Raw genomic sequence first — 25,835 nt, 5'->3', positions numbered from 1 at the left:
CAGGTGCTGGGGACAGTCTTCTTCTGCCCGCTTGGCAGCTTCAGACGTGTGCGGCCCGTTTCGTGGTTGTGGGAGATGATGATGCAGTAGTCGCCCGAGGCGCGTGCGATGGTGCCGCGGTCGCCGACCTTCGCCTCCACGTTGCAAACGATGCACCCCTCCGTGATCTGGCCGAGGGGCAGGACATTGCCAATGGCAAGCGGTGCCTTCACGCCACAGAGGACGGACTGGCCAGTGAACATGCCCTCCGGCGCCACCATCAGCTCCTTTGCGCGGCGGTACTTGTACGGGTGGCGGAACTCCACGCGGGCGAGCGGGGCGCCACGGCCGGGCTCGTGCTCAATCGTCTTGACCACGCCACGCATGAAACCATGGCGCTCGGCGTAGTCGAGAATGCGGAGCTTGGCGGGGCCCAGGCGCTTGTGGCCGTGCACCTGGTAGACAGACCCGTTGCCCTTACGGCAGGTCAGCACAGTCTTTCCCATGGCTCTTTTTCTGACGGTCTGTGTGGTCCCTATGAGCGGCGGCAGAAGCAAGCAAAAAGGAAAGAAAAAGAGCCGTGGAAGAGGGAAAAGGAAAAGCGAGCTGCGAGGAACCAGTCAGGGTGGCGCCGTAAAGGGATAAAAGAGAGAGATACCGGCGAGGCGAAAATAAAAAAAACAAAGGCGTAGAAAATAATAATAATTATTATTATTATTAAAAGGGAGGGGGTGAGGCAAAACAGCTGAGGTGCACGTGAGAGGGCGGCCCCCCGCAAGACGGCGCCGTGTCGTGCGTATGTGTGCGTCTGCGTATGGCAGCAGCCGCGCCAAACAATGACCCGGCGGATCCCAAAACGGAGCGGAAACGCGGGGGGTGGCAGTGGAAGCGGAAGCGAAAAGCAAACTGGAGAGGTCCCCGCGACCCAACCTTCCCCCTCCCTCCCCACTGACCCATACGGCATACGCAGCGGCAGAGCATCCGGCACAAGTTTTTTTTTGTCACTTTTTTTTTTATTCTCTCTCTCTCTCTTTGTATTATTATTTTCGTTTCCTAATTGTTTTTCTATCGCGGTCCACTACTCACCCAACGGCGCCCCCTCCCCACTCACTTGCTGCGCTCGCATTCACCCCGAGCTCTGTCTCTTTTAGCGTCCGCCCTTTTGCTGCGTGGTTCCGTCCGTCGCCTTCCTCCCATGTCACTGGCTGCTGTTGCTGCCGCTGCTTCTTTCTTTTTATCCTTTGTTGTTGTTGTTTGCTTGTTTTTCCTTCGTTTTAATGGTAGACTACGCTGGATTGTTTTCCCGTTTCCCGGCAGCGTCGACGACGACGACGACGGTGAGGTCAGAAGGCCATGTCCTCCAGCCCAAACTCCTTCAAGAAGGGTTTCACGTCCTGCTGCCACGAAAGCTCAACGAGGTCGGTGCGGTCCATGAGGTTCAGCGTCATGCGAAGGAGGTCCCACAGGCCGCGGGTTGCCATCCGGGAGACCTCGCTCTGCGGATTTGTGCCCCCGGCCTGCAGAGCGATGGCCCGTGTGATCTCCTTTGCAGCGAGCGGGTACTGCGCCAGATTCGAGTACGACACCGCCATGTTGTACATGGCGCGCACGTAACCCGGGTTGATGTCAAGCGCGCGGTTGTACGCCTCGAGGGCCTCCTGCGGCTTGTTGCCGTTGGCAAGTGTCGCGCCGAGCCTGTTCCACATCTGCGGGTCGTCGGGGTTCAAGTCGACAGCGCGGCGGAAGTTCATGGCAGCCTCCTCGAAGCGACGCGAGAGGTTGTGCAGGACCCCGAGGCTGGCGTGCAGCTGCGGGTCATTGGGGTTCATCTCCACCGCGGCGTTTAGCAGGGCGCGACAGTCGCGGTACTCGCTCGGCGAGGCGTAGAAGTAGTTGTCATCCATCTCGTCCAGGTCTGCTTCAGCCTCCTCCCCCTCGTGCAGCGGCACCGAGCCGAGTGACTCGTACTGCGGCTGAGACAACAGCCAGGAGCGCAGCGCCTGTAGCGCCGCCTGCACGTTGTGCTCATTTGTGTGCGACACGGCAAGTGCCGCGTGAACGGCGATGTCTTTTGGGTTTAGCATGCGTGCGTGGTTCAGCGCAATGATGGCAAGGTTGTCCTTCTCGTTCTCTGCCTGCGTCTTGCCAAGCAGCCGCCAGCTCTCAATGTTTTCCGGCTCCTTTTGGCACACCGCCTCAAAAGCAAGTGCGGCCTCCGCCAGATTTGCCAGCTGCAGCATGGCGAGCCCCTCCTCCATCGGCTTGTCGTGGTACATGTACGGGTTGTTGGGCTCAAAGGGGTAGTCCGTGTCGTTCTGGGCGCGTTGCATGCGCTCCTGCATCTCGGCGTACTCCCTCGCCCACTCGTCCAAGTCGGCGTTGTGCTCAGCGCCGAAGTCATCCATCAGGGCCTCATCGCCACCATCCTGCAGGTAACCCTCCCGCTGTCGGTCGAGTCCATGTGGGCGCTGCCTCATGGGCTCAAAGACGCCTGGCGGGAGCCCCAGCGCCTCCGCAGTGGCCCACTCCTTCAAGTATGCCGTGTCCTCAGGCATATCCGGGTCGGGCCCAGGGCCCTGCACCACCTCCCCCGTCTCCTCATCGATGAGCAGCTCCTTGTTGCGGATCTGGTCCATAAACTTGTAAAACTCCGAACTGCGACCATGTTCCTCCATCGTTTGCTCTGGCTGCCCCTCAAGGGTAAAGACCTGCGCCTCAGTATAGTCCTGCGCCCACTCCGCATCCCGCAACTTTTCCACCCACCCACTGTCGCCCTGCTCCTGCTCCGTTGTGATGCTTGTCGCAGTGGCATCCTCCGTCTTTGCCGCGTTGGTTGCAGTCGGCATGGCAACTGTATTTCCCGCAAATGCCGTTGGGGCGTGCGCCATCATCGAAGGTGCTGCACCCATAAAGCCACCCATTCCAGCCCCGTACATCATCGGTCCCATCATCCCAGGTCCCATCATCCCAGGCGCATGAAGGTGATGATGCGGATGTGGCTGCTGCTGCTGCTGAGGGTGTCTCGCAGAAGATGTACGAAACGCCTCCTCCATCTGCTGTTGTTGAAGCATGAAAACCTCATTCTGCTGACGCCGCATCGCCACCTGCTGAGGGTGCTGCTGCTGCTGGTGCGCAACGAACTGATGCGTCCAGTCGGGCGCGTGCCCCGTCGGTGACTGCACCCGCATCATCTCGTTCATGAGGACGTCCTGCTCGGGGTTGCCGGTAGGGCCTACCCCGACGCCGCCGTGCATGTGGAAGGCATCCTTTGCGAGCTGCTGCCCCAGCGCCGCACCGGTGCCGCAGTCCATCCTCCACCGCTGTGGTGTGCTGTGTTTTTGCTACTCCGCCTCACTGGGAACGTTGGCCCGCCGTGCTCGTTACCCAAACAAACCCCAGGTAACGCGCTGAATGTTAGGAGCTGCAACTGAGACAAGCCCGCCGTAACGACTCCGCCCGTTTCTCGCCGCTGCTCGTCTTTGAAATATTCGTACACCCCCCCCCCCTTCCTTCTCCTCCCTCCCTTCTTGCTATATATATATATATATATATATAACCCGTAGTCTTCCTACTGGTAGCAGTGCACGGATGTGTTTGGTGGGGCGTGACTTTCCCTTTTTTATATAATGCTTGCCAGGTTGGCTTTGCCGCCGCATGCACGCAAGAGCGGGATGAGGGCAGCACAAAGGCGTTGCCAAGAAAAGCCCAAGCAGGGAAAAACAAACCCCAAAGAAGAAAAACAAGAAAAAGTTTGTAGTGAAATGACACGTGCAGGCACGCGCCCTCTACATGCAGCCTCCACTGATGTGCCGCCATGTACAGGCAGAAGGGCCAGCATGTGGTGAGGCCCCCGCACACATACACGCACGCAGTGCGAAATCGGGAGACTGCATGTGCGTCGGAACGTGGAAGTAACACGGGGACAAACATGTCTTGTTTACCGCCTCTGATCCCCACCCTCATTTTCAAAAACAAAAACAAACCAAATCAACCGATCAAAAAAAAAAAAACGGCACAGCCTTGGTTGCAGGGCCCACATGCACCCACCCACTCACCCACCCACCCAGCCAGCCACACGCACTCAGCCCCATGCATGACTGTGTGTGGACGCCCTCTCAACCTTCGCGAGCTCACCCGATTCCTTCCTTCACCGTCGTCTTTTTCTCATGGTATCCGAGCATTTATGCACCCTTCACGTTGTTTATATACACATGTAGACTTGTAATCAACATGAGTAAGCTTTTATTTTGTTTGTTAATTTGTTTGTTGTTCTTTTTTTCCCTGCGTATTTCATTCCCGTTCCTCCCGAACTCCCTCTGCTGCCTACAAAACGGTGCCGACGTTTCACACTTACACCCACAGTACGATATTCCTACTGTTCTGTTACATTAGACTAAGACCCTTGTTGCATTGGGTGTCACGAATGCATAGGCGCAGATCCCGCGTGTCTCCGTACATTTTGTTTCGTTTCTTGTTTTTTTTCGTAGTACCTCATTTAGTGCACTGAATATGTTGAGTGGTAAGGAGAAAGCAAATTCATCTCATCATTTTAATTTTTCCTTTTCCTTTTGTTTTGTTTTGTTTTTGTTTCCGGTTTTGTTTTTGTTTCCGGTTTTGTTTTTGTTTCCGGTTTTGTTTTGTTTTTCTTTCGTTGCTGTTGTTGTTTTTTTTTATCTTCTTTTTTGTTTTTGCTTTTTTTTGTTTTTTTTTCCGGCTTGATCATTTTGCTTGTTTGTTTTGTTGTGCGTTTCTTGATTCGTTATGGCGTCCCGCCCTGCGCGCGGCAGACGCGGCCCACGGCGCGTGTACACCGGTGCTCAGTAGCTCAGGTCATAGCTGTCGACGAGCTCACGCAGCCACCGCTGGGCCTCCGCGAGCGGCTTCGTGCCATAGCGGCTGCTGCCGCGTCCGCGGATGTTGACTGTCTGCGCCTCCGCCTCCGCATGGCCAACGACGAAGATGAAGTTGTACCGGGCGAGCTCCGCGTTGCGGATCTTCTTGTCCAGCGTCGCGGTGCCGTTGTCGACATCAGCGTAAAAGCCGTCGGCGTGAAGAACATCGCGCACCTTCGCGGCGTAGGCGGCATTCTCAGGTGACACCGGCACCACAACCACCTGCCGCGGGCTGAGCCACAGCGGCCAGTCCCCGCCGTAGTGCTCGCACAGAATGGCGATGCAGCGCTCGAGCGAGCCGAAGATGGCGCGGTGGATCATCACAGGACGCGCCTGGTTGGCGTCCAAACGGCGGTCAAGGCAGAGCTCCCGGGCGGCCATGTCGTAGGAGGAGAGCGGTTCACTCGCCGCCGCGGGCTGCTCCTCCGCCGCAGCGTCCGCCCCTGACTCCCCTGCGGCGTTGGGGTCCGTGTGGTGTTCCTGTTTTCCCTCTGCGAGATCCGCTGTCGGTGCTGCGGCGCCGCCTTCGCCCGCTGCAGTTGGCAGCGTGTACTTGAGACCAAAGCGTTGCGGCAGGTTGAAGTCCAGCTGCACTGTGGCGCACTGGTGGCGGCGGCGCAGCGCGTCCTCCACGACGATATCTATCTTTGGTCCGTAGAAGGCGCCGTCACCGGTGTTTTCCTCCCATGCCTCGGCATGCGTCGGCCCCTTCCAACCGTCATCGCCATCGCCGTCGTTCCGCTTCTTCATCAGGGCGCGGAATTTCTTGATGCTATCCTTTCGCCCGTCAAACGTGAAAGTAGCGCCCTCCTTGAACGGGTCAGGCAGATGTTCGGGGATGCCGCAGAAGCTGTTGAGTGCCGCCCGCAGGTACGACTCAGCCTGGTCCCACACTTCCTCTGAGCCAAGCTTGTTCTCCGGGCGGGTGGCGTGTTTGAGGAAAAACTTGAACCCAAGTATGCGGTAAACGTCGTTGAGGAAGATGAGTGCGCCCTGAATCTCCTCCTGCAGCTGATCCATGCGGCAAAAGATGTGGGCATCATCCTGCTGAAAGCGGCGTACCCGCGTGAGGCCGGTGAGGGCGCCGCTCAGTTCGTTACGGTGCAAAACGCCAAAGTCAGCGTAGCGGATGGGTAGTTCCTTGTACGAGTGCTGCTGCATGGCAAACATGATGCAGTGACCGGGGCAATTCATCGGCTTCATCCCGTGATCCTCCTTCTCCACTACGATGCGGAACATGTTTTCTGCATACTTGTCCCAGTGGCCCGAGACCATCCAGAGCTTTGAGGAAAACATGTTGGGCGACACGACCTCCTCAAAGCCGCGGCGGCGGTACTGCTTGCGCTGGAACTCCACCAGAGTGTTGTAGATGCGCGCGCCGTGCGGGAGCCAAAAAGCGCTGCCGGGTGACACCTCGTGAAAGCCGAACAGCTGCTGCTGCCGGCCGATGTTTCGATGATCACGGCGTGCAGCCTCCTCTTGCAGCATCTTCCACTCCGTCAGCATCGTCTGCTTTGGAAAGGAGATACCGTACACCCGCTGCAGCACCGCGTTCTCGGCCTTCCCCTCAAAGTAGGAGGAGGAGTTCTTTGTCACAGCGAAGGCCTTCACACGGCCGGTGTCCGGCAAATGCGGACCGCGGCAGGGATCAATCAGGTGACCGCAGCGGTAGACTGTGCAAAATCCGTTCTCGGGCACCTTGCTTGCAAGGATCTTGCTCTTAAACTCCGTGTAACCAAACAAGCGCAGCGCATCGGCCTTTGAGATGGTGAGGCGCTGATACGGCATCTTTTGCTTTATGAGCTCCTGCATAGCAGCCTCAATTGACGCGTAGTCTGACTCCGACAGCGGCCGGCCCGTGTCACCCTCGTAGAAGAAGCCACCGTCCTCCAGCGCGGGGCCAACGGAAAGCCGGGTGTGGAAGACCCGCTCGAGGGCGTAGCCAAGCACGTGGGAGGAGCTGTGCCAGAAGACGTGCTTGGCCTCGGCATCGTCCCAGTCGAGGAGCTCCAGTGTGGCGTCGCCTTCGAAGGGGCGAGTGAGATCCCACAGCTCGTCGTTCACGCGTGCCACGATCACCTTCTCGGGCAGCGAGTTGGACAGCCTCTTAGCAATCTCTAGTGGCGTCGTCAGCCAGCTCACGGCGGAGTGTTGTTTGCCGTCCGGCAGCGTGACGGTAATGGGCACCTGCATGGAGTTGTACTTAGCCTCCTGCGCCGCAAACAACTCGTCAAACAATGCGTCACGGGCCTTCCAAAATTCCGGTGGCTGCAGGGAGTTGAGGTCGACTGTTCCAGCGCCTCCAGAGGCGTTCGCCCCCTTCTTCCCGCCAGCAGCCCCAGTCGTGACTGTCGTCATGTGTGCTCGTGCGAAATGGCCGGCGGATGAAATGTGATGTGCCCAGGTAATGGTCAGGGGCCGCAGCAGGGACACAACGTGGTGGTGTAGTCGAAGCGTGGCTCTCTCTTCTTCTCTCTACCTTACAGAAGACGGGGCAGGGGCAAAGGAAGAGAAGAATGAGGAGGAGGCAGTAATGCTTGGCGGCGGTGGCAATGGCACCCCCAACCGCAGAGACCAAAAAAAAAAAAGAAATGAAGCAAAACAAAACAAAACAAAACAAAACGGCAGCAAAACACCAGTCGCAGCGGACCCAAAAAGTGGCCAGCACTTCCCCCTCTTTGTGTTTCTTTGCTGTTGTTGTTTCCTTTTTTTTTAAACGTCTGGGCGCGCGCCCCCTCCGTGTGTATGTGTGTGCCCCTTTTCCATCCCCTTCGCAGCGGCGGCAAGTGCGGGCGAGACAGGTAAAGCGAGGGCCGCGGCACGCACAGACAGAAAAAGAGTGGGTGCAGACGTCAGCACTGCCTCTTCGGCCGCTTCTTCACCGCCCCAAGGGGAGTGTCACCTGCAGTAGCAGCAGCAGCAGCGGCAGCAGACGGAGGCGGCAACGAGGCGCTCGCATCGCGCAACGTCCTCGCAGACGCCCTTCCCTCACGCCGCTCGGCCCTCACAGGACCTTCGGGTTCACGTTGTTTCCGCTCCGGCGCCCCCTCCTCGCCGCGTGGGCGTTTGCGCCGCATTGTTGCAAGCACGGCGGCGCGGTAGGCCTCATTGATGGCGCGCTCTGTGCCACGTGCCTCCGCCTCACGCTGGCGCCGTGTACGCAGGGCCCCCTCCCTCTCCTCGAGCAGTGTGTCCCATGTGAAGTCGTCAAGGAACTTCACGGTCCACAGCTGGCCGTGGCACTTGCGCCGTCGCTTGCATGCGACGGCGGTCCCGTTCATCGCCGCCGCTGCCCGTCGCGCGTCCGCAGCATGCGCAAACTCCAAGTAGCCGTTCATGAACTGCAGCGGCAACAGGGGGCCGCCGGGGCGCCTCTCCTTCTTTGGAAATGGCGTAAACCTCTGTCGCAGGATTGTCCCAAACTCGCTGAAGTGCATGCGAACCTCCTGCGGCCGCATGTCGCGCGGGATGGTCGAGAAAAACACTACCCCGCGCTGCGCGGGGGGCACGTAGTCATCGTCGTGGCTGCCGCCGTCGCTCGGCATCGCTGACACGTGGAGGAAAAACAAAAAAAGAGAGGATGACACCGAAAAAAAAGAGAAAAAAAAACGAAGTGCAGCGGCAGCAGACACTTTACTGCGGTGCGGGGGTACCGGCGGCAAACACGCACACAATATACTTACAGAAAGAAAGAAAAAGGCACAAGCACCATACGCAAGTGCAGTGAAACTGAGCTACAGCGCTACTTCACGAACGATGTGCGACACGTGTGGGTTGCACCGGCTCGCCCACCGGCATCCACGCGCGCTGCACGCCATCCTCCCCTCCCGCACTCTCCTCGCCTCGCTCTCGTTCTGAGCAAAAGAGAAAAAAAAAGCCACCTGTGAACACAAACACAAAGTGGAAGAAAAAAAAAGGCAACGGTGCGGGGCAAAAGACAAAACAAAAAAGAGAAGCATAAAAAGGGCAGTACTCCTTTTATTGGGTATCTCCGTGTTTGTTGGGAACGTCTTCGTTCGCCTCTGGTTTCCTCCTCCACCTCTCCCTCTGCTTCTTAGGTTCCTGTCGGCCCTGCCCACCCAAACTGCAGCCCTGTTGTAACCCCGGCAGCGACAAAGATTGGCTCATACATGCAGATGCGCGTGTGTGGGCACACTGGTTCCATCCCTCCTGCTGCAGCTGCTGCTGCTGCCGCCGCAGTGTGGATCGCGATGTCTGTGTCTCCCCCGCGCGACACGCCTCCCCTAAACGCCTGGAGTGGCGTCCCGGGGCCCCTGACTGTGACAGTCGGAGTGGTGGCTGTACGATTTCCGTGCCTACGTCGTGCCACGAGCTCTCGTCCGCCAGTATGGCGAGGAGTTGCTCCTTCAGGTACTGCCGCACGTCAAGGACCTCCGTCGCGAGGAAGGGCGTCATATCATCGTAGTGCACCGGCGCCATGTAGAGAAGAAAGAGGCAGATGGAGTTGCACTCGGGCGAAAAGGGTTTCGCCGCACTGGTGGCCCACCCCGCTTTCTGTGCCGCTTGAGCGGGGGGAACCGCAATGGAACCTGAGGTTCCCAGATTCTCGTGCTGAAACACCAGGTGCCAGCGTGCCACGTCGCTCGTAATGACGTGAATATTCACGTGGAAGCACCGCGCCGCTGCGTTGAGGCACAACTCATCACCCCACACGCCGTTCTGCTGCATGTGGTGCAGGTACTCCTGCCACTCCGCCTCGCCGTCGAAGAGGACGCTATAGCTCTCGGCCCGCTGCCGCATGTAATCCACGACGAGGCGACGTAGCAGCATGTGGTTCTTGGCGTGCCCAAAGAGCTGATTCGTCAGGCAGCGGAAGAGGCAGTTGCCATCTGACACCTGCTTGTTCACCTGCAGAGACCCCAGCTGCTGCAGACGCAGTGCGAGGCGCCCCTTTGCTTTCTCAATCTCCGCCTGTCGTGCCTTCTCTGCAATTGTCTCAGCGTCATTGAAGCCAAACTCCACGCCTGTGTCCGCCCCCATCGTGCTATTCCGCTGCATCATCGCGCGGTGTGACTCCATCGCCTCCAGCGGGGTGTTGTACGCCCCGCAGGTGGAGCAGACGCGCAGCCCCTCGCTGGTGCGGCAAGACTCCTGCTCCGCCGTACACCGTGAGCAGGCCCACATGAAAGGTTGACGACAATTGTAGCACCTGTCACCGTCCACGGAGTTAAAGATGCCGCATGCGGCGCAGTTCCAGACTATATGCAGCTCCTTCGTGTTGCTGCATCTTGACACTCGCCCCTCGCCAAAACGACACGTTGTGCGACAGAGGGGGCACATGATGATGCCAGCATGGTGAAAATGGCATGCCCTACAGAACCTTTCGGTGCCTCTATTCATCACGGCGCACTGGGGACAATGCCAGAGGTCATCACCGAGAAACGCGGAACTCTCGGCGGGCAGCGACCGTCTCTCCTCCGTGCTCTGCTTCGTGGGGTGCCGCGTGACGGCCCTACGCATAGCAAAGTGGGCCTGCAACGGGTCCTCCACAGAGACGGTGTCGCGGCAGCCCCCATACTGTATCGTCTTCCCCTGTAATACAGAAGTTTCACTCGTCCGCAGTGGTTCCGCGGGCAGGGTGGGCTCGATCTTTGGAAGCTTCCGGATCTTTGCAACAAAGACGGCATCGCTCCTGCGCCGCTCCGGGGTGTCGAGGCGGGAAATCACGCACGTACGGATCACTAGCCGCATGCAAGAGAAGCAAAGAACAAATTCCTCCGCGAGGTGGTAGTTGGCCTGCTTGGCGCAAAGCCAGCAGAACCCACTTTCCATGTTGCTGAAGTCATCCCCCCTGCCGCCGTCATCGTCGTCTTCCACGGGGGGGGCGCCGCTTCGACAAAATCCGGTGGTTGGGTGAACGGGCCGCTTTTTCGCCTGGGTAACCACCTCCAACGGCGGCGACAACGGCGTGACTGTGGGCAACTGCAACGGTGGGGGTTCCAGTCGCTCGCGCGGCGGTCGTGCAGTATTCTGGCTACCCCCACCGCCAGCCTCCCGCTGGAGCTTCGCCCGCACCATCATCGCGAGGTTCTGCATCCCCCACCCACACACGCACACGCAACTGGCACGTACAGCTTCCCAACAAACGCAAATATATATTTATATACACACGCCCCTTCGCAGGTGCTATTTCCCTTTTCGCCCGCTCTTTTTTCTTGTTTGTTCGTTGTAGAGTGCTGGGGCCACACTACCCGCCCATGCGCACATGTACACGTGCAAGAAAGAGAAAGATAAGAAAAAAAAAGGGCATGCTTCGGGAGCGGCGGCGCAGGCGTGCCGCAGCTGGAGGTATGCACACCTCCATATAAGAGAAAGAAAGGGGGACGGAGAGCCAGTCAGGCAGGCAAAGGTGAGGTGTGGGGCCCACAAGATGTAACGCGCGAAGAGCGACGGCGCATTCACACAAACAAACTCCACGCCATAAAAAAAAAAACAACCACCAACAAGCGACACGCACACACAACAACCGAACCAAACAAACATCCAGACGGATACATCCACAGTTTGAAGAAAAACCTAAAAAAGAACGAAAACAAAACAAAAAAAAAACCATGTCGGCTTGCACTTTCACGCTGATTCCCGCTACATGTGCGCCCTCAGTGATGTGATGTATCCGCGTGTAATGTGTTGTCCAGTCGCCCCCGCCCCTTGTTAGTTGCACGCGTGTCACTCCTTCCCCCCCCCCCTTCCGTCACTCTTGCGCCTGTATCAACTCCACGCACATGCGGGCACGCAACTGCCAAGTTTCACATCAGTATGCATGCAGTGCCCCTGATATCACTCTTACGCCCCCCCCCCCCCATGCATAGATTGGGGAAGGGAGGCGTGCATCCATTACTTTCCTCTAAATTGCCCACAACATTGCCTCTAAATCCCGCCCGGGCTCCTACTTTTCTATTGTACTATTTCTTTTTTCTTATATATATATATATATTTCCTTTTCCGTCCTCCACTCGTTCCCCTAGTCTCTCTATTTATCCCGTTTTGCGTCGGATTTGTTATTAATAAATTGCTGTTTTTTTTTCTCCTTTTCTTTTCCTCCTCACTCTTTTCTCCCAGTTCATTCTCTCTCTCTCTGATCCTTCTCCGCGGTGTGTTTCTGCTGCTCCCCCTCATCCACAGCAAGCCGGACACACAGATACACACAGAAGCAAATAGGGAGAGAGATGCATACGCACACTACCACGCAGAAGCAGGGAATCCTGTAAAGGGGCTTCTCGTCTTCTCCCTCGCCCTCCTACGTACCGCGTCCGCTGGCCTAGTACCAGTACTTGTATGACCAGTGCTGCGTCCAGTCGTAGCCAGGAATGTTGGCGCAGTAGCCAAGGTAGCTGTACACCGGCTTGCGGCTGTAAAAGTAGTGCTGCAGCACCTCCTGCACGTTGGTCGGGGTCACGTCGTCGATGCGGCCGTACATCTCCGTCAGCGGAATACGGCGGCCGTACTGCAGGACCTGCCTGCCAATGTCCTCGGCGGAGTTGCTGCTGCCGTCCATGTTGAAGAGGAGCTGAGACTTGAGGTTTACCTTGGCCTGCTCAAGCTCGTTCTGGTGCAGCATTTTTTGGCAAATGCGGCACCACTCCGCCATAGTGTACTGGAAGACCTCAATCATGGCACCTGCGTCGCCTGGGCCACTCTGCGCCGGACGACCCACAATGTACATGCCGCACAGACCCGTCTCCTTGTACTGCTGCAGAAAGGGATTCGCAATCTCGATGCACTTCTCGTTAAAGTGCGTGTTCGTCGGGGTGCTGTGGTCGAGGGAGGAGAACGTCTTCAGTACGCGATGCATCGCGTGCTGCCCCAACTCGTGCTGTGAGCGGTGAAACGGGCCGGGAATCTCACACGCAAGGGCCAACGGCAGGGAGTCCCCGCAGGTCGCCCCACACGTTTCGAAGCCCCAGGCGATGTGAACGGTCTTATAGCGCAGGTTCCACAACTTGTACTCGCCGCCAATGAAGCGCGCCTCCGGAAGGGAGACCGCCTTTGCGGGGGGTGGTTCGAGATCACCAAAGTGGCTGTTGGCAGCGCGCTCCAGGGTAGTGTGTTCAACCGCGCCGCTGCCAACGACAACCACGCGGTTCGCGTTGAGGACGCTGGTGCGGTACGACCTGAGCTGCTCCGCCGTCAGCTGTTCGACGCCGGCCTCCGTGCCGTATAGGGGCGTGCCAAGGCCGTGGGAGGTGCTATCAAAGGCGCAGCGGTACAGGTTGTCCATGCAAATGTCGTCCGGCCGCTGTTCAAACTCGTGCTGCTCCTGCAGCACGGCCCGCTTCGCGGCCTGAAGGTCCTCATCGGTGCAGCGGGCATTACGCACCACGTCTGCAAGTAGACCAACGGCCCGCTCTGTGTTCTGCTTCGCCACACGCATGTACAGATGGGTCTGTTCGCGGCCCACCTGCACGCTGATTTGCCCACCCAGCTCATCGAGCGCCTTGGCAATCCGCGACCCCGTCTGGTTTGTCGTTCCGAGCAGCCCGCACTTTTGCAGCACGCGCGCGGTCCCCGCGTACTGCGCCGGCTCGTGGCGCGTGCCCGCGTCGAGCCACACCCCAACGGTGGCGATTGTCGCGAGGGGGTTCTCCTCGCACGCCACCCGCACACCCTTCCCGACGGTGCTGAGGTTGGTGGGAGGAATTTTCGCAATCACCTCCTGCAGCGCCTGCGTCGTCGCATGGTTGGATGCCGGCCGTGCGCGCTGCACAAGTGTGGAGAAGCTGACAGACATCTCGCCTGCCTTGCTGCCTCCACTCCTGGTTGGCTTTTGCTGCTGTTGTTGTTGTTCTGGTTTGCTGTTGCTGTGTGTTGCCGTTCCGTGTTCGCCTCTACAATGCGCAAAGGTGCGCAGTTCTCACCTCGCGCGCAGTCAACCAGGTCCACGCGGGTAGGCAGGTGAGTTTGGGAGAGAAAGAGGAGGAGAGACAACGAGAGAGCGTGCGGAGGAAACGGCAAAAACAAAAAAAATGGGATGAACAGAGAGGCGACGGCCGATGACGGGAGGTGCATAAAAATAAAGAAGAAGCAGAGGCAGAGGCAGAGGCAGAGAGGGAACAGGCAAGAATCCAAAGCAAACAATAAAAAAAAAAGGTTTAACACAAAATAAGAGACCAACAAAACGACGACAGTGGCGGGAAAACCAACACGCACCGTCACTCCCTCAAACCCCTCCGGCCGCCGCTCCCCCCGTGGCGGGGGGCAATGAATCTCCTGCACTCACATGGCGCCCCCAAAGGAAGGAGCGAAGGCACGCACGGACAGACAGAGAGGGAAATACAGCCGTCACCACAACACGACGGGCGTGCAGCTGCAGATGTGGGTGCCGCGCCCTGCGGCTGCACCGGTGAGAGGGTGCAAGTGTAAAAAAAAAAGTTTGCACCTGCGCGGGGGTGGACTTGTACGGGAGACAACAAGCCCAATTTCATCCCGGCATCTACAAAGCAATACCAAAAAAAAAGAAGAAAAAAAAAACACACGCCTAACGTGCCATCCAAACGCTGAAAGTAAACATACAAGAAATGTCATATATATATGTATATATTATGCGTATATTATATATATATATATATATATACATGCATACACGCAGGGGGAAAGAGTTATACACCCTTACAAACACATGCACACACACGCACCCGGGCAGCAAGTGAGTATACTAGATGCGGGGCAAGAGTGATGAAAAAAAAAACAAACGGTGGCAGGCTCAAGCTGCAACAACTGAGAGCAGACAAATGACGAGGGAGGTGTGAAAGAGAGCGCGGGAAGAGGAGAAGAGGAGAGGGAAGAGCAACCAATAACCAACAACCAATAACAAAACAAAACAAGCAAATAAACCACAGCCGTTTATTTGCTTCCTTCACATCGTCCCCCTTTCCTGCACGCCCACCCCATCACCTCTCGCTCGCTCGGTGAAGTTACATGCATATATATATGTGCCTGTGTGCGCGTGCTCCAGTGAGAAAATGGGGATGATGCACCTTTGTGTGCAGGTGGACGTGCACATACAGCGCGTGTGCATCGTTCGCGTGTGTTGTGGGCGTGCCTCACTTGAGCAGAGAAGGCCCTGTCAGCCTGCTGTGCCGCTTCACCGACTCCGCCCCGGCTCGGAACTGGTAGCGCAGCTCTGCATGCTCCTTCTTCCACTCGGCCTCCACCGCACTCGCGCACCTAACCGCCTCCTTCTCCAGGTGCCTCATAGTGTGTTGTAGCGCCTTCAACTCCCTCGCTTCGGCCTCGGCGGTGCGGGCCAGACCCCTGTACGTGCGGCCAATGTCTGTCAAGACGATCATGCAGTCTCCCTGCAGCTTCTTCCGCGCCTTCGCCTCCTCGGTGGCAAAGGATTTCGCTATTTTCCCCTTCAAGCGCACGTGTCCGTTCAGCTGCTCCTCCCACCCGCCGGCCTCGCTCTCATGCTGCGCGTTGTGGCCTTCCGCCTGCTGGTGGGGGCCCTCGTCGCCCACACCCGCCTCTATCACCTCCCCCGCCTCGGCGACCTGCGGCTGGTCCGCCGTCTCGTACTCCACCACGGCGGGATCCACCTGGTGGGTCTCGCCGTCCGCCGTTGTGTACTGGTAGTAGTGGCACTCCTCAGCGCAATTATCCACCCGCTTCTCCGCCTCAGCTTCCAGCGTCGCGTCAGTGAAGCTATCGTAGTAAGGTTCGTGGAGCGTGTTGCGGTCGACGGGCGTCGCGTGGCGGCCACGCGACGACCACATGTGTTTAAACCGCTGCAGCAGCTTCGACCCGTTGGCGGAACTGAGATGAAAAAAGCCTGAGGACATCTTCTTGGAACAGCCTCCGCTCCCACTGTTCCTGAAGACGCTACCTGAGGAGGCCTCATCTGTCGAGACTGTGTTGACGGAGCTCTGCTGCAGTGCGGCGGCGTCTCTTGCCGAGGTGGTGCGGGAGTGGTGCGTCAGAATGTGCTGCGGCACCCCCGCGGCGGGGAGGAGCGGCGAGTCCGGTGACGCTTTTGTCGCAAACGGAGCGCTCATACTGTACATACACGAGCACTTATGGCTATGCACGTATATAATATATATATATATATATATATATAATTATTTTAGTTTTCTTTTCTTGTAGTTTTCGTTTCTTTCAATTTTTTCCTACAAAAGAGCGGCGTGTAGCCTTCTGTTTTAACGTGCACTAGGGCGAGAGGCAGAGAGGGAGATTGATAGAGCGTTGAAAAACAAAACATGCGCGAGCGCTGTCACGGCTTTGCAAGCGGACAAAAAAAAGGACCGAGGGATTCCTTCAAAGACGACTTCCTCAAAGCGGTCGTGCGCAGTCAACGACTTCATAGGAATCTGGTGGATGTACACGGTGACAACCTGCCGCGCTCGCCTGGTTGCACTCACCAGAGCGGTCCGCTGCCTCTAAGCATCTGGAGCCGCGCCTGCCTGCACCGGGCGGCACCTGATGCCACTGGCGACGTGACGCCTTGAGGCGGCATGGCAGCCATCGCCGTCGGGTCGCGGAAGAGTTGCACGTGCTGCTGCATCGCAGCGCAGGTGCCGCCCGGTGCCGTTCGCCGCCCTGCAAACAGGAGACTTGGGCCGTCCGTGATGAGTGCGGCGCCCCCCTCGAGGTGGCAAGTGACAGCCCGCGTGGTGTTTGCGCTGCTTGCGTGGGACCGCTGAGTGTCGCACCACGACCGATCACTCTGCACCGCGACACCGCCAGCCATGACTGGCCGTGTGGAGGGGACAGCAGAGAACTCTATTTTCGGCCTCGGCATCGGCACCTCGACCTCGCCCCGACGCCCCGCGTACATCTGCGGCGACGACACGAAGCAGCTGTCACTGCTGCGACTGCGGCTGCAGCTGCTCCGCGCCTGTGGGCCCCTGCACGCCTCTGCAGCGCTGCAAGCCGCATAGTGAGATGGACCAACGGCCGGTTTACGGTTCAGTCGCAAGATAAGGTACGGTTGCCCCTGCAGCTGGTGGTGGTCATACTCCGCCTCGCCCGTCATTTGAAAGGGTCACTGCCTGCAACGCAGGCATACGCACGCAGAAAGAAGAAGGATTAAAAAAAAAAAGAGATGGATGCATCAACTCAACGACAAACACACATACACACACACGCATATACATTGCAAGGGCGTACACTCATACATACACATATCGATACACATACACAGATAGACGTTTATGCGTCTGAAGATGTAGTGCAGCAAGTCACGGTAGTCGCTCGCTGCCGTTCCCCGCTGTTCCTCCCCACCCTCCGCACCACCAACGGTGCCCAAACACGCACCAACCCTCACCACCCCATCCTAAAAATAGTGTGTATAGATGTATGCATGTATATGTATACGCATAAACGCGCGTCAGTTACGTTGCTGCTGCCGCTTTTTGATGGAAAAGGACATGGCGCAGGCGCAGGATTCGTCGACCAGCTCATTTCCGACGACCACAAAGGCGGACCCCTTGAGCTCGGAGTGAAAGTCAATCACGGCCGCCTGCAGCTTCGTCAGCGAGTACTTGTCGACCACCACGCGTGGTGACGGCTGCGCCCCACTGCTGTCTGCCGCGCCGGCGGGCACCACATCCGTCTCGGCTACGACAACGTCATCCTCCGGCACGAGTGCGGTGTTCTCTTCGAAGGAGAAGTTGTACTTGTAACCGTGACAGCCCCCCGAGTCAACCGCCAGTCGCAGAAAGCGCTGGTCGTTGGGGAAGCCCTCCTCCGCGTTCTTCTTGCAAATATGCCGCCAGACACGGCCAGACACGGAGAAGTTGTGTCCGTACACCGCAGATAGGGGCGGAACGCAAAACAACAGGTACGACCGCCGAAGCATGTCTATTGTTCACGTAGAAGAATCGTCCGTGGCTTACCTCACGGTGTGGCAACTGAAACTAATGCGTCGGACAGATCTTTGTGCGTGTGGATGTGGGTGAGTGGATAAATGAATCAACGAGTCGAGAGGCCGCGCTGAAAGAGTCCACCGCTGATGCCGCCGCTGTCGCTGCCGCTCTCTCTCTCTTTTCGTGCTTTTTTTGACTGAGGTTGTGGGTGTGACGGGAAGACGGCCGCGGAGCCCAAAGGAGGAGTGCAAAAGAAAAACAGCAAACGTCACAACGAAGGCCTTCGCACCCCACAATTCTTCTGCTCCCACGCACAGGGCACGTGCCCGACACCCACGACGGTCCGCCGCCTCTGTTTGGGACGCAGTTACATATCCATAAATAGGTATGTATATTTAATTAACGTATTCATTTCAATTTACTGGAAGCGCAGACGCGGTGCATGCGACCAAAAAAAAACAAAAAAAAAGGAGAAAAAACGACACGTTATGACGTTTCCTCGGCGTCCTGCCACCACGCCGCTTCATCCCCAAGCTGCTACGCCCTTACTTCCTTACTACCATCCTCACACACTGTGGCCCCCCGCGCACAGGTGCCACCCTTCCCTAGCTCTCCCCCCACCCCATACATGCACGCACGCACGCACTCTTCTGCCCCGCTCAATCCGTCTTGGCATGGGCGGCTGTGCGTTTCTCCATGATCGGCTCCACCACGAACGCCAGGAACAGCAGGAAGCCAAAAAACGAAAGGGCGAACACAATGGTGATTAAGAGCGCGTCCTCGTAACCCAGCATCTCGTGCACAAACTCCATCCCGGGCAAGCGCAGCAGGTACTCCGCCACGTCACCGATCAAAGTCATCTTCTCCCCCACCGCCTTGCCCTTCTCAACGTCGTCCAGAAAGGTGGCGATGATCTTCTGCTGTTCGCCGTCCAGTCGCCACGGCAGCTGCGTCTTGATGCCCTCAAAGTGGGGGGTGTGGCGACGCAGACGGTACACCTTGTCCCGCCGCGGGTCCACCACGACCACCGCCGGCAGCTCTTCCGGCTCAATGTGGTAGCGCATGCGCCAGACGGAACGGGAGCGTCCGTCGGCGTGCGCCAAGGAGATCCGGTGGCGTGGCTCTTCACCCCCCGCCGCAAGGGCGCGGGCCTCGTTGCGGTCCTGCACAACTGCCCGCAAGACGGGCATCATGGTGGTGTCGGTCTGCGCAAGCGGGCCGTCAGTGACGATGAGGCCCACATAGTGGTGGTTCAGGCCTGAGATCACCGAGAAAAGCCCCTGCGTCATCTCCTCCACGGCGCGAAAGCCGTGTTGTGTGACGAATGCCTCAAAAGACGGATGTATCGTGTACGCGCCCACTGCCTTTGCGGCTCCCTCGCCCTTGTCGGGGTCCACAAACCAGGACCCCCCCTCGTAGCACCGCGGCCGCCGGTACGCGTCCGTGCAAACGATGAACACCTCCCCGTCAGGGCCGGTGCCTTTACAGCTCCGCCCCGCCTCAATGACGGCAGCGTATGTCCTGCTCCCGCGCGTCTCCCAGTCCGCTGGTACGTCATCGCCGTAGATGACGCCAAAGCGGATGTTGCCCAATGAGGCGACCGCATCAACAGCAATGTTCCACTGCGCGTCTCGTGCCTCCGCCCGTCGCGGTCCTGAGACTGATGTGCCCTTCGCCGGCACGTACACAAACATCGGCACCCGCCCATCCGCCATCTGCGCCTCCACCTGGTGAAAGTGCAGCGGGTTTGACACGACGTCGGCGAACGAGCCTGCCTCTACGGAGCGTTGCAGGTAGATGCCAAACTGCACGAAGCTGTCCATGCTGTGGCCGCCGTGGAACCGGTGCCAGCGGTCCTGCTTGCCTGTCGTGTAAATAAACGTGGGATACTCATGGACGTCAAAGCGGGCGGCAAGCTCACGGTGCTTGACCGCGTTCACCACGGCAAACTGTGCGTGTGGCGTCCCGCTTTCGCTTAGCAGACGGCTGGAGTTGGCAAACTGCGGCAGGAGCGTCTTGCAGTGTGCACACCACGGGGCATAAAATAAAATAAACCACGGCTGCTTCCGCTGCTTCTCCCCACTTGGAAATACGGTGACATCAAAGCCCTCGCTGCTCAGCTCCATCACGTCGTCCCGGGCATCTGTGTCCAAATCCTCGAGACGCGCGTGCGACGGCACGGCGATGACAGATGCCGCAATGAGCAGCAGCAGAAGCAGTCTACATGTGCCCACCCTCGAAGCCGTCATGGGCATCATCATCATCAGAGCCGTGGCCGCTATGTCACTGCAGTGGCCCGTGTGTTTTTGTATGTATGTATGTATGTATGTGTGTGTGTGTTTTGAAAGGTGCGCGGATGTTAATTCCCCTGCCGCTTAATCTACTGTTGTGTCTGGCCTTTATTATCGCTAGCTTTGTCTCCTTCGCTTCCCGAACTCAACAACGCGGTATAATACGACAGTGACGTCAACGATGTGATATATATATATATATATATATATATGGAGAGAGAGATAGAGGGAGGAAAGAAAGAGAGGAAAAACAGTTACTGATGTTGCAAATCACGGTGGGGGTGCGGCGTTGGCGGCAGAAAGGGGGCTGGGCAGAGAGGCGGGTGGAAAACGACTGGCGACAAAGCCATCGCCCGGGGACGAGACGGTGCGGCAATATAGTATACATGCGAAGCAGGAACATGGCTTGGTACACAACGAGGGAAGATACGCAAAACAAAAAAAACAGGCAGAAGGGAACGTACTCACATTTACACCCTCACTCCATTCATGCATGCACACAGACAGACACATGTGTATGCCTGCGTCCGTGCGTGTGGATGAGCTACTAATCGCGGCGTCTGCCTCACTTCATAGAACTCCTGTAGATGCTCTCCAGGTACTCCTTGTCGTCGACGTAGCGCTGCAGACTCTCGCGAAGCGCCTCGGCAAAAGACGTTTTCGTCGTGAGTGAAAACAGTTTGACAGGCGCATACCGGGGTGGCGGCGGCGGCGGCGGCGGCGAGGAGGAGGCCTCCCGCGTCTCCCGCCGGCTCTTGTGCCGCGGCAGCTGGATCGAGGGCAGCTGATGGTACGTGCCGCCAAGGATGGAGGTCGGATGCGCCAGCGGGGCGCGTCCCCTGATGGTCTGGTAGAGGCTAATGTCGCGGTAGAACAACGCCAACCGCGCCGGTGAGTGCTCGTGCAACTCCCCACCTAGCGCTTCACTCGCCGGCTTCTCCTTCATAAAGTGGGGCGACACCTCCAGGAGCACGTCGTCCACGGCCAACCCCCCCCGGTACGTGGGCAGGCCCCCCCTTGAAGGTCGCTGTGTCCCACGCCGCACGAAGGGCGGCCAAAACCCCTCGAATAACTCGGCTCCCGGTGGCTCTGTTGGATGCACCACGGGCAGCAATCCTGTGCCGCGCTGCGGAGGAAGGGGCCGTGCAGCGGGCACACGTTCAAATCCCGTGGACTCCACGCTCTCCGACAAACTCGACGAGAGTGTTCCCGATATTTCGGCATCCTCGCGGGCACGACGGTGTTCGTCACGTCGCGCCTTTGCAGCAGCAATGGCGGCGGCCCTCGCTTGCTCGCGCAGAAGTTTCTCCTGCTGCTCGCGGCGGTGGCGTGCGTACGCCGTCTCTGGCGGCCGCCGCTGCGGCTGGGCGCGCAGTACGTCAAGAACACGCCCTTGCGCTGCAGCACTCACCGCGGCCCGCGGCAGCTCCTGGTCCCCAAACAATATATGGAAAAAGTCGGAGTCAGTCATATCCCCGGTCGCGTAGCCAGCCCCCTCCAGCAATCGCCGCAGCAGCACCTCATTAAAGGAGTTTTCGCCAAGTTGCAAGACATCCTCGTCTGAGAGGATGTCCCCACTAATGATGATACCCTTTGATTGCAGATTTCGCACAATTCTATCACGCCTCTCACTGATCTCTGCTGTCATGAGCACCAAAGGGCTGTAACGCTCTTCCTCCCGCTGCTTACGGCGCCGTAAACGCTCTCGGTGTGGTTTCGCCCGCTCATGCTGCCGCCGCGCAAGCGCGTCGGGCGACAGCTCACTGTCTGGCTGCGAATAGACCAAGCTCGACCCGATGCTCCAGGAGACCTCGCCACTACCCCGACCCTCGCCCTGCTTGTGTTCTCCTGCGTCTCTTCGCCCACCTGGTCTCTGCCTGCGACGGGCGCCGTCGGCATCCACAATGCCCGCCTCCCCCTCGTCAGCCTCACGGGAGCCGCCGGCGGAGCCATGGCGACGCCGACGCCGACGGGCCTTTTTACCGGAGGTTCGCTGAAGCTGCGGCTCCGTCAAATCGCCCGAGTGCACCGACGCGGAGTCGACGTCAGAGCCCGGCCAAGAGAGGCGTTTCCCCCCCTCCCCCTCCCTTTCCAACGTGTTGCGCCCGTACTGCTTGCGACCACCGCTGAGGTAAACTTTATGGCTCCCCTCGCTGCCCTTCTCCTCCTGTAGCTCCTCAGACTCCTCGTAGTCCTCCTGAACACCGCTGACGCCGTGGCGCTTCCTGCGTCGCCGTCGTGCGACCCGTCCCAAGCCCTCATCACGGCCAACGGAGTCCAACTCCGCACCGTCCACGCCTTTACCTTTATGACCCACTCTCCTTCGATTTCCCCGCCAGTCCAATCTCTTCGAGCCTGTTTCTTCCACTTCACTTTCGTTGTCATCGTCACGACCCTTGCGGCTGCGCCGGCGCAAGTCCGTGCTGCCTCTAAACGACCACGTGTGTTTGTCACGTTGTAGCCGGGAACCACGCCTCCCACTCTGCTCCTTGGACTTCCACGAGGACCGCGAGGAACGTGCGGACTGCGAGTGGCCCGCCGCCTTGCCAACTGTCCCCGGACGGGAGAAACCGGCTGCGGTAGAGCTCTCGTCACTGCTGGCGCCGGCGACAGGGGACGGTCGCCGTGAAATGATCGGAATGTTCGGTTGGTAGGCCGACCCCGAAGTGGAGTACTCGCCAATGGACCACATCATGTGGTTGAACTCGGAGAGCATGTGCAGACTCCTCTCCTCGTCTCCCATAATCGAAAGGAGATCCTCCTGCTGACGGGACTCGACGTTGGCGCGAAGCGTCTTCAGGAGATCCAATTCATCGTCATCCCACTCATGGGCAAACACCTCACAGTACAACTCCATCAAAAACGCGGCGTGCTCCATCGGATGCGAGCTGCTTGTCCAGTTGTCCGAGAGCTCGAGCATAGACTGCCAGAACTGCCCAAAGCTGATGTCTGGAAAGTCGGTGAGGGATGCGGAAAAGTTGTTCACGTCCGGGGCTACCTTTGACTTCCCCGCGATCTCCGCCAGCTGTGCAAGGGTGTCTTCGCCTCGGCAGTAGACGCTGCTGGTAGATGCCTCCAGGCCCACCAAATCATCCACGATGGTATCCTCGTTGACCCTGTTGCCGTACAACTCCGGTGCCCGTCCAAACAACAACCCGGCGTTGCTCTGGCTCAGCGTTGCATCCTTGCGAAGGTCCAAAATAATAGAGTCCAGAATCTCCGCCTGCAGCGAGGATGGCGGAAGCAAAATACCCGCAATGCGAAGGTGCAGGTAGACGTACTGCGAGGCGGTCATCCGTGTGGCGTACGTCAGACTGCTGCTCACCACACCAGTGGAGATGGAAGAGCTACTGCGGCCAAAGTAAAAGCGAGGGTTTAACTCGACTTCCCCCGGGGGCACTGTGATGCGCTCCCAGTAGCGGCAAATAACATCATTCACAAATTCGTTCGAAGCGATAGCACGCAACGCAATGCGACGGGGTTTCGAATTCCGAAGCATGACATCGTGGCAGGATGCCAACAGCTCCCAGTTGTTTCGCGTCAGCTGCTGCAGTGTGATGGACTTCGTGGAGCCTTCGATAGAGCCCACCCACGATGCACGCCGCGAGCTGCGTCGCCCCAGCACACTCCCACGCGATGTCGTGGTGCTCCCAAGCATGGATGTGACCCCTGTCATGCAATCACCAGACTGTCCTCCCTCCTCCTGAAGGGCGGCGCGCTGATTGTTGTAGTACAGCCGCGCCGCCATCGACACGGCCGGGTGGCGCAGAGATATGTTGCAGCGGTGAGTGAAGCTCGTCAGCCTGGGCCGCAGGATCATCACGTACTGCACAGCGTCCACCTCGGTGGTGGCAAGCTGCTTTCGCGCATCCGGCGGCACCGCCGTGCAGAAGCCGTGAAACAGTGACAGGACGAAGGTCCTGTCCACCGCGTAAAGGTCGTATTCATCCTCCAAGGACCTTGAATTCATCTCGCCCAACTCCCACCCCTTCTCACTCTCTCGCTTTCACATAGGCAGGGACAAAGAAGACAAAGCAAAAAAAAAAAAAATGAAAAGGAAAAAAAAAGGAAAGCGACAAAGCGTCAAAGAGAAAGAAGACACCGCCGTAACAACACAAGCGCAAGAAAGAGTGGGAGAACGCAAGAGAAGTGAGCAACAACAACAAACAAAAGCAAAAAAAGGGGGGGAAAGAGGAGGGAGGGCAGGGGGAAACGGCTCTGCGGCGGGTAGGCGCAACCCCACAGAATCAGCCTGCTACACACAACGAAAACACATAAACTCGCGTGCATTGCTATCCCTGTGCATCCCCTCTGTGTCATCCTGTCTTATCTGCCGCCCCTGCATGCATTCATTCCGCCCCTAATTCATTCTTCAGGTCCTTTTTTTTTCCTCTCGTTTCTTTTTTTTTCTTTTTCTTCTTTTTCAGTTTGTCTCCTCCTCTCTCTCTCTCTCTCTCTCTCTCTTAAACTCCATGGGCAACGTAGATGCGGTGGGCAGGGAGTAGGTGGGGAGAAGGCGGGGCACCTCCCCTCTCCTTTCCTCTCCCCCTGCTGCCCCTGCAAGGACGCGCGCACATAGTCGGAAGATGGCCCAGGCGCAGCAAAAAACAAAAAGAAAAAAAACGTGAAGGCTGAGGGGCTAAATAGCATCACACAAACAAAATAGTTGTGTAATGTAGACAGGGAGGGAGACACACCGATCTCCGGAGCAGAGGTGGGGCTGGAAACGGCGCTGAAAAAAGCGGGGCAGGAAATGAGGGCAAAAGCAGGGGATACAAAAGATGAAGATTCACTGAAAACGAAAACCCCCAAAAAAAAGCACACACACAGATATATATATATATTATACATACATATTATGTAGGATACACAAGAAATTAGGGGAAAGAAAGTAGGGGGAGGGGGATAGAATGATGTTATCAGCTCTTCTCCGTGCGTACCACCTCACTTCACATACCGTTCACCTGTTTTCCCCGCGCCACGGCTGTGGCGGATGTCTGGGCTGGCCGCCTGCCTGCTTGTTCCCTGTCATCCCTCGCAGAGGAGTCTTGCTTCAGCCTCCCCCCATTTACCCTTCATTTTCATCCTTTCTTATTCCTCTTTTCTTCCTTTGTGCTTACCTCTTAGACGTATTTTCTTCGCGGCTTGCTACCTTGGTGTCTTACGCTCTGGAGACTCCCTCAGGGCCGAGTGCTGCTCCCGCACACGCACACAACTTTCCCTCTCTGTATGCCCGACCGCCATGTGTATGTGCAACTTCGGCGGCGCGGGCCCCTTTCTGTTCCTCCGCTTCATCGCCACTCAGCTGAAGCTGCCACATCACCTGCCTGTACCACCCACCCACCCACCCACCCACCCCCCGTTTCTTGTCATTGTTTTTTGCGAGTAACGGGGAAAGGGCCCAGATTGTGTGTTTTCCCCTTTTTTTCCTTTTTTATACTTTTTTTTTCGTCTGTGATTCGTTTGTTTTCGTCCATAACATTCTCTTCCTCCTCCCGCCTCTGCTTCCCCCAATGTCCTTTGTTTTGTTTTGATTGTTGTTCTTTTTTCTTTTCTCTTCGTTTTCTTCGCAGTCCTCCTCACAGGCGCGTTGCGTTTCCTCCGTGTTTTTTTGTGTTTTTTTGTTGTTTTTCTTTCGCGTCGGTGAGTTTTGGTTTTTGTCCTTTTTCTTTTTTCTCTCTCAGTGTGTGTTTTTGTCTGAGTTTTCTGTTTTACTTATTTTTATTTTTGTCGCAGGCGAAGGGAGGAGTAAAGAAGAAAAGAGAGGATGGAGGGGGTGTCAGTTCCTCCCGCAGCAATTCCCCGCCCTCCACGCCCTCTTCTTCCCCCCCCCCCCCCCACACACACAC

The 25,835-nt window shown here is 57.6% G+C and overlaps 11 protein-coding genes and 1 pseudogene across 11 annotated transcripts in view, besides 30 other annotated features; 1 reads left to right on the top strand and 11 right to left on the bottom strand.

Moving 5' to 3' along the window:
• TraAM80_06573 (large subunit ribosomal protein L8e) overlaps positions 1–485 on the bottom strand; it is a gene marked incomplete at both ends in the record, with an annotated part of 639 nt that extends 154 nt beyond the window's left edge. The window contains one exon of the mRNA XM_029383414.1: positions 1–485. This exon is cut by the window's left edge and continues 154 nt beyond it. Within this exon, the coding sequence (XP_029236742.1) occupies positions 1–485 (485 nt within the window).
• A 54-nt stretch (positions 486–539) lies between these two features.
• Positions 540–581: a microsatellite.
• Positions 582–674: 93 nt separating this feature from the next.
• Positions 675–699: a microsatellite.
• A 271-nt stretch (positions 700–970) lies between these two features.
• Positions 971–1,044: a sequence feature (GA-rich).
• Positions 1,045–1,183: 139 nt separating this feature from the next.
• Positions 1,184–1,207: a microsatellite.
• Positions 1,208–1,296: 89 nt separating this feature from the next.
• Positions 1,297–1,316: a microsatellite.
• Positions 1,317–1,322: 6 nt separating this feature from the next.
• TraAM80_06572 (putative peroxisome targeting signal 1 receptor) lies at positions 1,323–3,290 on the bottom strand (the record flags this gene model as incomplete). Its single annotated transcript, XM_029383413.1, has 1 exon — positions 1,323–3,290. One exon carries the CDS (start codon positions 3,288–3,290, stop codon positions 1,323–1,325), a length of 1,968 nt encoding a protein of 655 aa, XP_029236741.1.
• A 220-nt stretch (positions 3,291–3,510) lies between these two features.
• Positions 3,511–3,534: a microsatellite.
• A 485-nt stretch (positions 3,535–4,019) lies between these two features.
• Positions 4,020–4,054: a microsatellite.
• Positions 4,055–4,219: 165 nt separating this feature from the next.
• Positions 4,220–4,258: a sequence feature (A-rich).
• A 287-nt stretch (positions 4,259–4,545) lies between these two features.
• Positions 4,546–4,743: a sequence feature (A-rich).
• A 53-nt stretch (positions 4,744–4,796) lies between these two features.
• Positions 4,797–7,229, bottom strand: TraAM80_06571 (putative threonyl-tRNA synthetase; the record flags this gene model as incomplete). Its single annotated transcript, XM_029383412.1, has 1 exon — positions 4,797–7,229. The coding sequence occupies one exon, from the start codon at positions 7,227–7,229 to the stop codon at positions 4,797–4,799; it is 2,433 nt and encodes an 810-aa protein (XP_029236740.1).
• A 239-nt stretch (positions 7,230–7,468) lies between these two features.
• Positions 7,469–7,494: a microsatellite.
• A 229-nt stretch (positions 7,495–7,723) lies between these two features.
• On the bottom strand, positions 7,724–8,416 carry TraAM80_06570 (ESF2/ABP1 family protein; the record flags this gene model as incomplete). The annotated part of the gene is made up of 1 exon (XM_029383411.1): positions 7,724–8,416. The coding sequence occupies one exon, from the start codon at positions 8,414–8,416 to the stop codon at positions 7,724–7,726; it is 693 nt and encodes a 230-aa protein (XP_029236739.1).
• Positions 8,417–8,849: 433 nt separating this feature from the next.
• TraAM80_06569 (uncharacterized protein) lies at positions 8,850–10,928 on the bottom strand (the record flags this gene model as incomplete). The annotated part of the gene is made up of 1 exon (XM_029383410.1): positions 8,850–10,928. The coding sequence occupies one exon, from the start codon at positions 10,926–10,928 to the stop codon at positions 8,850–8,852; it is 2,079 nt and encodes a 692-aa protein (XP_029236738.1).
• Positions 10,929–11,410: 482 nt separating this feature from the next.
• Positions 11,411–11,440: a microsatellite.
• A 369-nt stretch (positions 11,441–11,809) lies between these two features.
• Positions 11,810–11,826: a microsatellite.
• Positions 11,827–11,912: 86 nt separating this feature from the next.
• TraAM80_06568 (hypothetical protein) lies at positions 11,913–12,147 on the top strand (annotated as a pseudogene).
• A 3-nt stretch (positions 12,148–12,150) lies between these two features.
• Positions 12,151–13,620, bottom strand: TraAM80_06567 (metallo-peptidase, Clan ME, Family M16; the record flags this gene model as incomplete). The annotated part of the gene is made up of 1 exon (XM_029383409.1): positions 12,151–13,620. One exon carries the CDS (start codon positions 13,618–13,620, stop codon positions 12,151–12,153), a length of 1,470 nt encoding a protein of 489 aa, XP_029236737.1.
• Positions 13,621–13,656: 36 nt separating this feature from the next.
• Positions 13,657–13,700: a microsatellite.
• Positions 13,701–14,337: 637 nt separating this feature from the next.
• Positions 14,338–14,360: a microsatellite.
• A 52-nt stretch (positions 14,361–14,412) lies between these two features.
• Positions 14,413–14,463: a microsatellite.
• Positions 14,464–14,608: 145 nt separating this feature from the next.
• Positions 14,609–14,676: a microsatellite.
• Positions 14,677–14,717: a microsatellite.
• Positions 14,718–14,932: 215 nt separating this feature from the next.
• TraAM80_06566 (uncharacterized protein) lies at positions 14,933–15,883 on the bottom strand (the record flags this gene model as incomplete). The annotated part of the gene is made up of 1 exon (XM_029383408.1): positions 14,933–15,883. One exon carries the CDS (start codon positions 15,881–15,883, stop codon positions 14,933–14,935), a length of 951 nt encoding a protein of 316 aa, XP_029236736.1.
• A 34-nt stretch (positions 15,884–15,917) lies between these two features.
• Positions 15,918–15,948: a microsatellite.
• A 1-nt stretch (position 15,949) lies between these two features.
• Positions 15,950–15,987: a sequence feature (A-rich).
• A 258-nt stretch (positions 15,988–16,245) lies between these two features.
• Positions 16,246–16,863, bottom strand: TraAM80_06565 (uncharacterized protein; the record flags this gene model as incomplete). The annotated part of the gene is made up of 1 exon (XM_029383407.1): positions 16,246–16,863. The coding sequence occupies one exon, from the start codon at positions 16,861–16,863 to the stop codon at positions 16,246–16,248; it is 618 nt and encodes a 205-aa protein (XP_029236735.1).
• An 89-nt stretch (positions 16,864–16,952) lies between these two features.
• Positions 16,953–17,034: a microsatellite.
• A 183-nt stretch (positions 17,035–17,217) lies between these two features.
• Positions 17,218–17,688, bottom strand: TraAM80_06564 (uncharacterized protein; the record flags this gene model as incomplete). The annotated part of the gene is made up of 1 exon (XM_029383406.1): positions 17,218–17,688. One exon carries the CDS (start codon positions 17,686–17,688, stop codon positions 17,218–17,220), a length of 471 nt encoding a protein of 156 aa, XP_029236734.1.
• Positions 17,689–18,145: 457 nt separating this feature from the next.
• Positions 18,146–18,174: a microsatellite.
• A 180-nt stretch (positions 18,175–18,354) lies between these two features.
• On the bottom strand, positions 18,355–19,959 carry TraAM80_06563 (putative protein disulfide isomerase; the record flags this gene model as incomplete). The annotated part of the gene is made up of 1 exon (XM_029383405.1): positions 18,355–19,959. The coding sequence occupies one exon, from the start codon at positions 19,957–19,959 to the stop codon at positions 18,355–18,357; it is 1,605 nt and encodes a 534-aa protein (XP_029236733.1).
• Positions 19,960–19,993: 34 nt separating this feature from the next.
• Positions 19,994–20,035: a microsatellite.
• Positions 20,036–20,172: 137 nt separating this feature from the next.
• Positions 20,173–20,198: a microsatellite.
• Position 20,199: 1 nt separating this feature from the next.
• Positions 20,200–20,231: a microsatellite.
• Positions 20,232–20,551: 320 nt separating this feature from the next.
• TraAM80_06562 (uncharacterized protein) lies at positions 20,552–23,956 on the bottom strand (the record flags this gene model as incomplete). Its single annotated transcript, XM_029383404.1, has 1 exon — positions 20,552–23,956. One exon carries the CDS (start codon positions 23,954–23,956, stop codon positions 20,552–20,554), a length of 3,405 nt encoding a protein of 1,134 aa, XP_029236732.1.
• Positions 23,957–24,008: 52 nt separating this feature from the next.
• Positions 24,009–24,053: a microsatellite.
• A 371-nt stretch (positions 24,054–24,424) lies between these two features.
• Positions 24,425–24,450: a microsatellite.
• A 366-nt stretch (positions 24,451–24,816) lies between these two features.
• Positions 24,817–24,849: a microsatellite.
• Positions 24,850–25,318: 469 nt separating this feature from the next.
• Positions 25,319–25,344: a microsatellite.
• A 156-nt stretch (positions 25,345–25,500) lies between these two features.
• Positions 25,501–25,554: a sequence feature (GA-rich).
• Positions 25,555–25,786: 232 nt separating this feature from the next.
• Positions 25,787–25,825: a sequence feature (G-rich).
• Between the last annotated feature and the right edge of the window lie 10 nt (positions 25,826–25,835).

Source organism: Trypanosoma rangeli, assembly GCF_003719475.1.
Source record: "Trypanosoma rangeli strain AM80 chromosome Unknown Tra_15.4_contig_00243, whole genome shotgun sequence".
Lineage (NCBI taxonomy): Eukaryota > Euglenozoa > Kinetoplastea > Trypanosomatida > Trypanosomatidae > Trypanosoma > Trypanosoma rangeli.
This window is presented reverse-complemented; position numbering and strand designations above follow the sequence as displayed.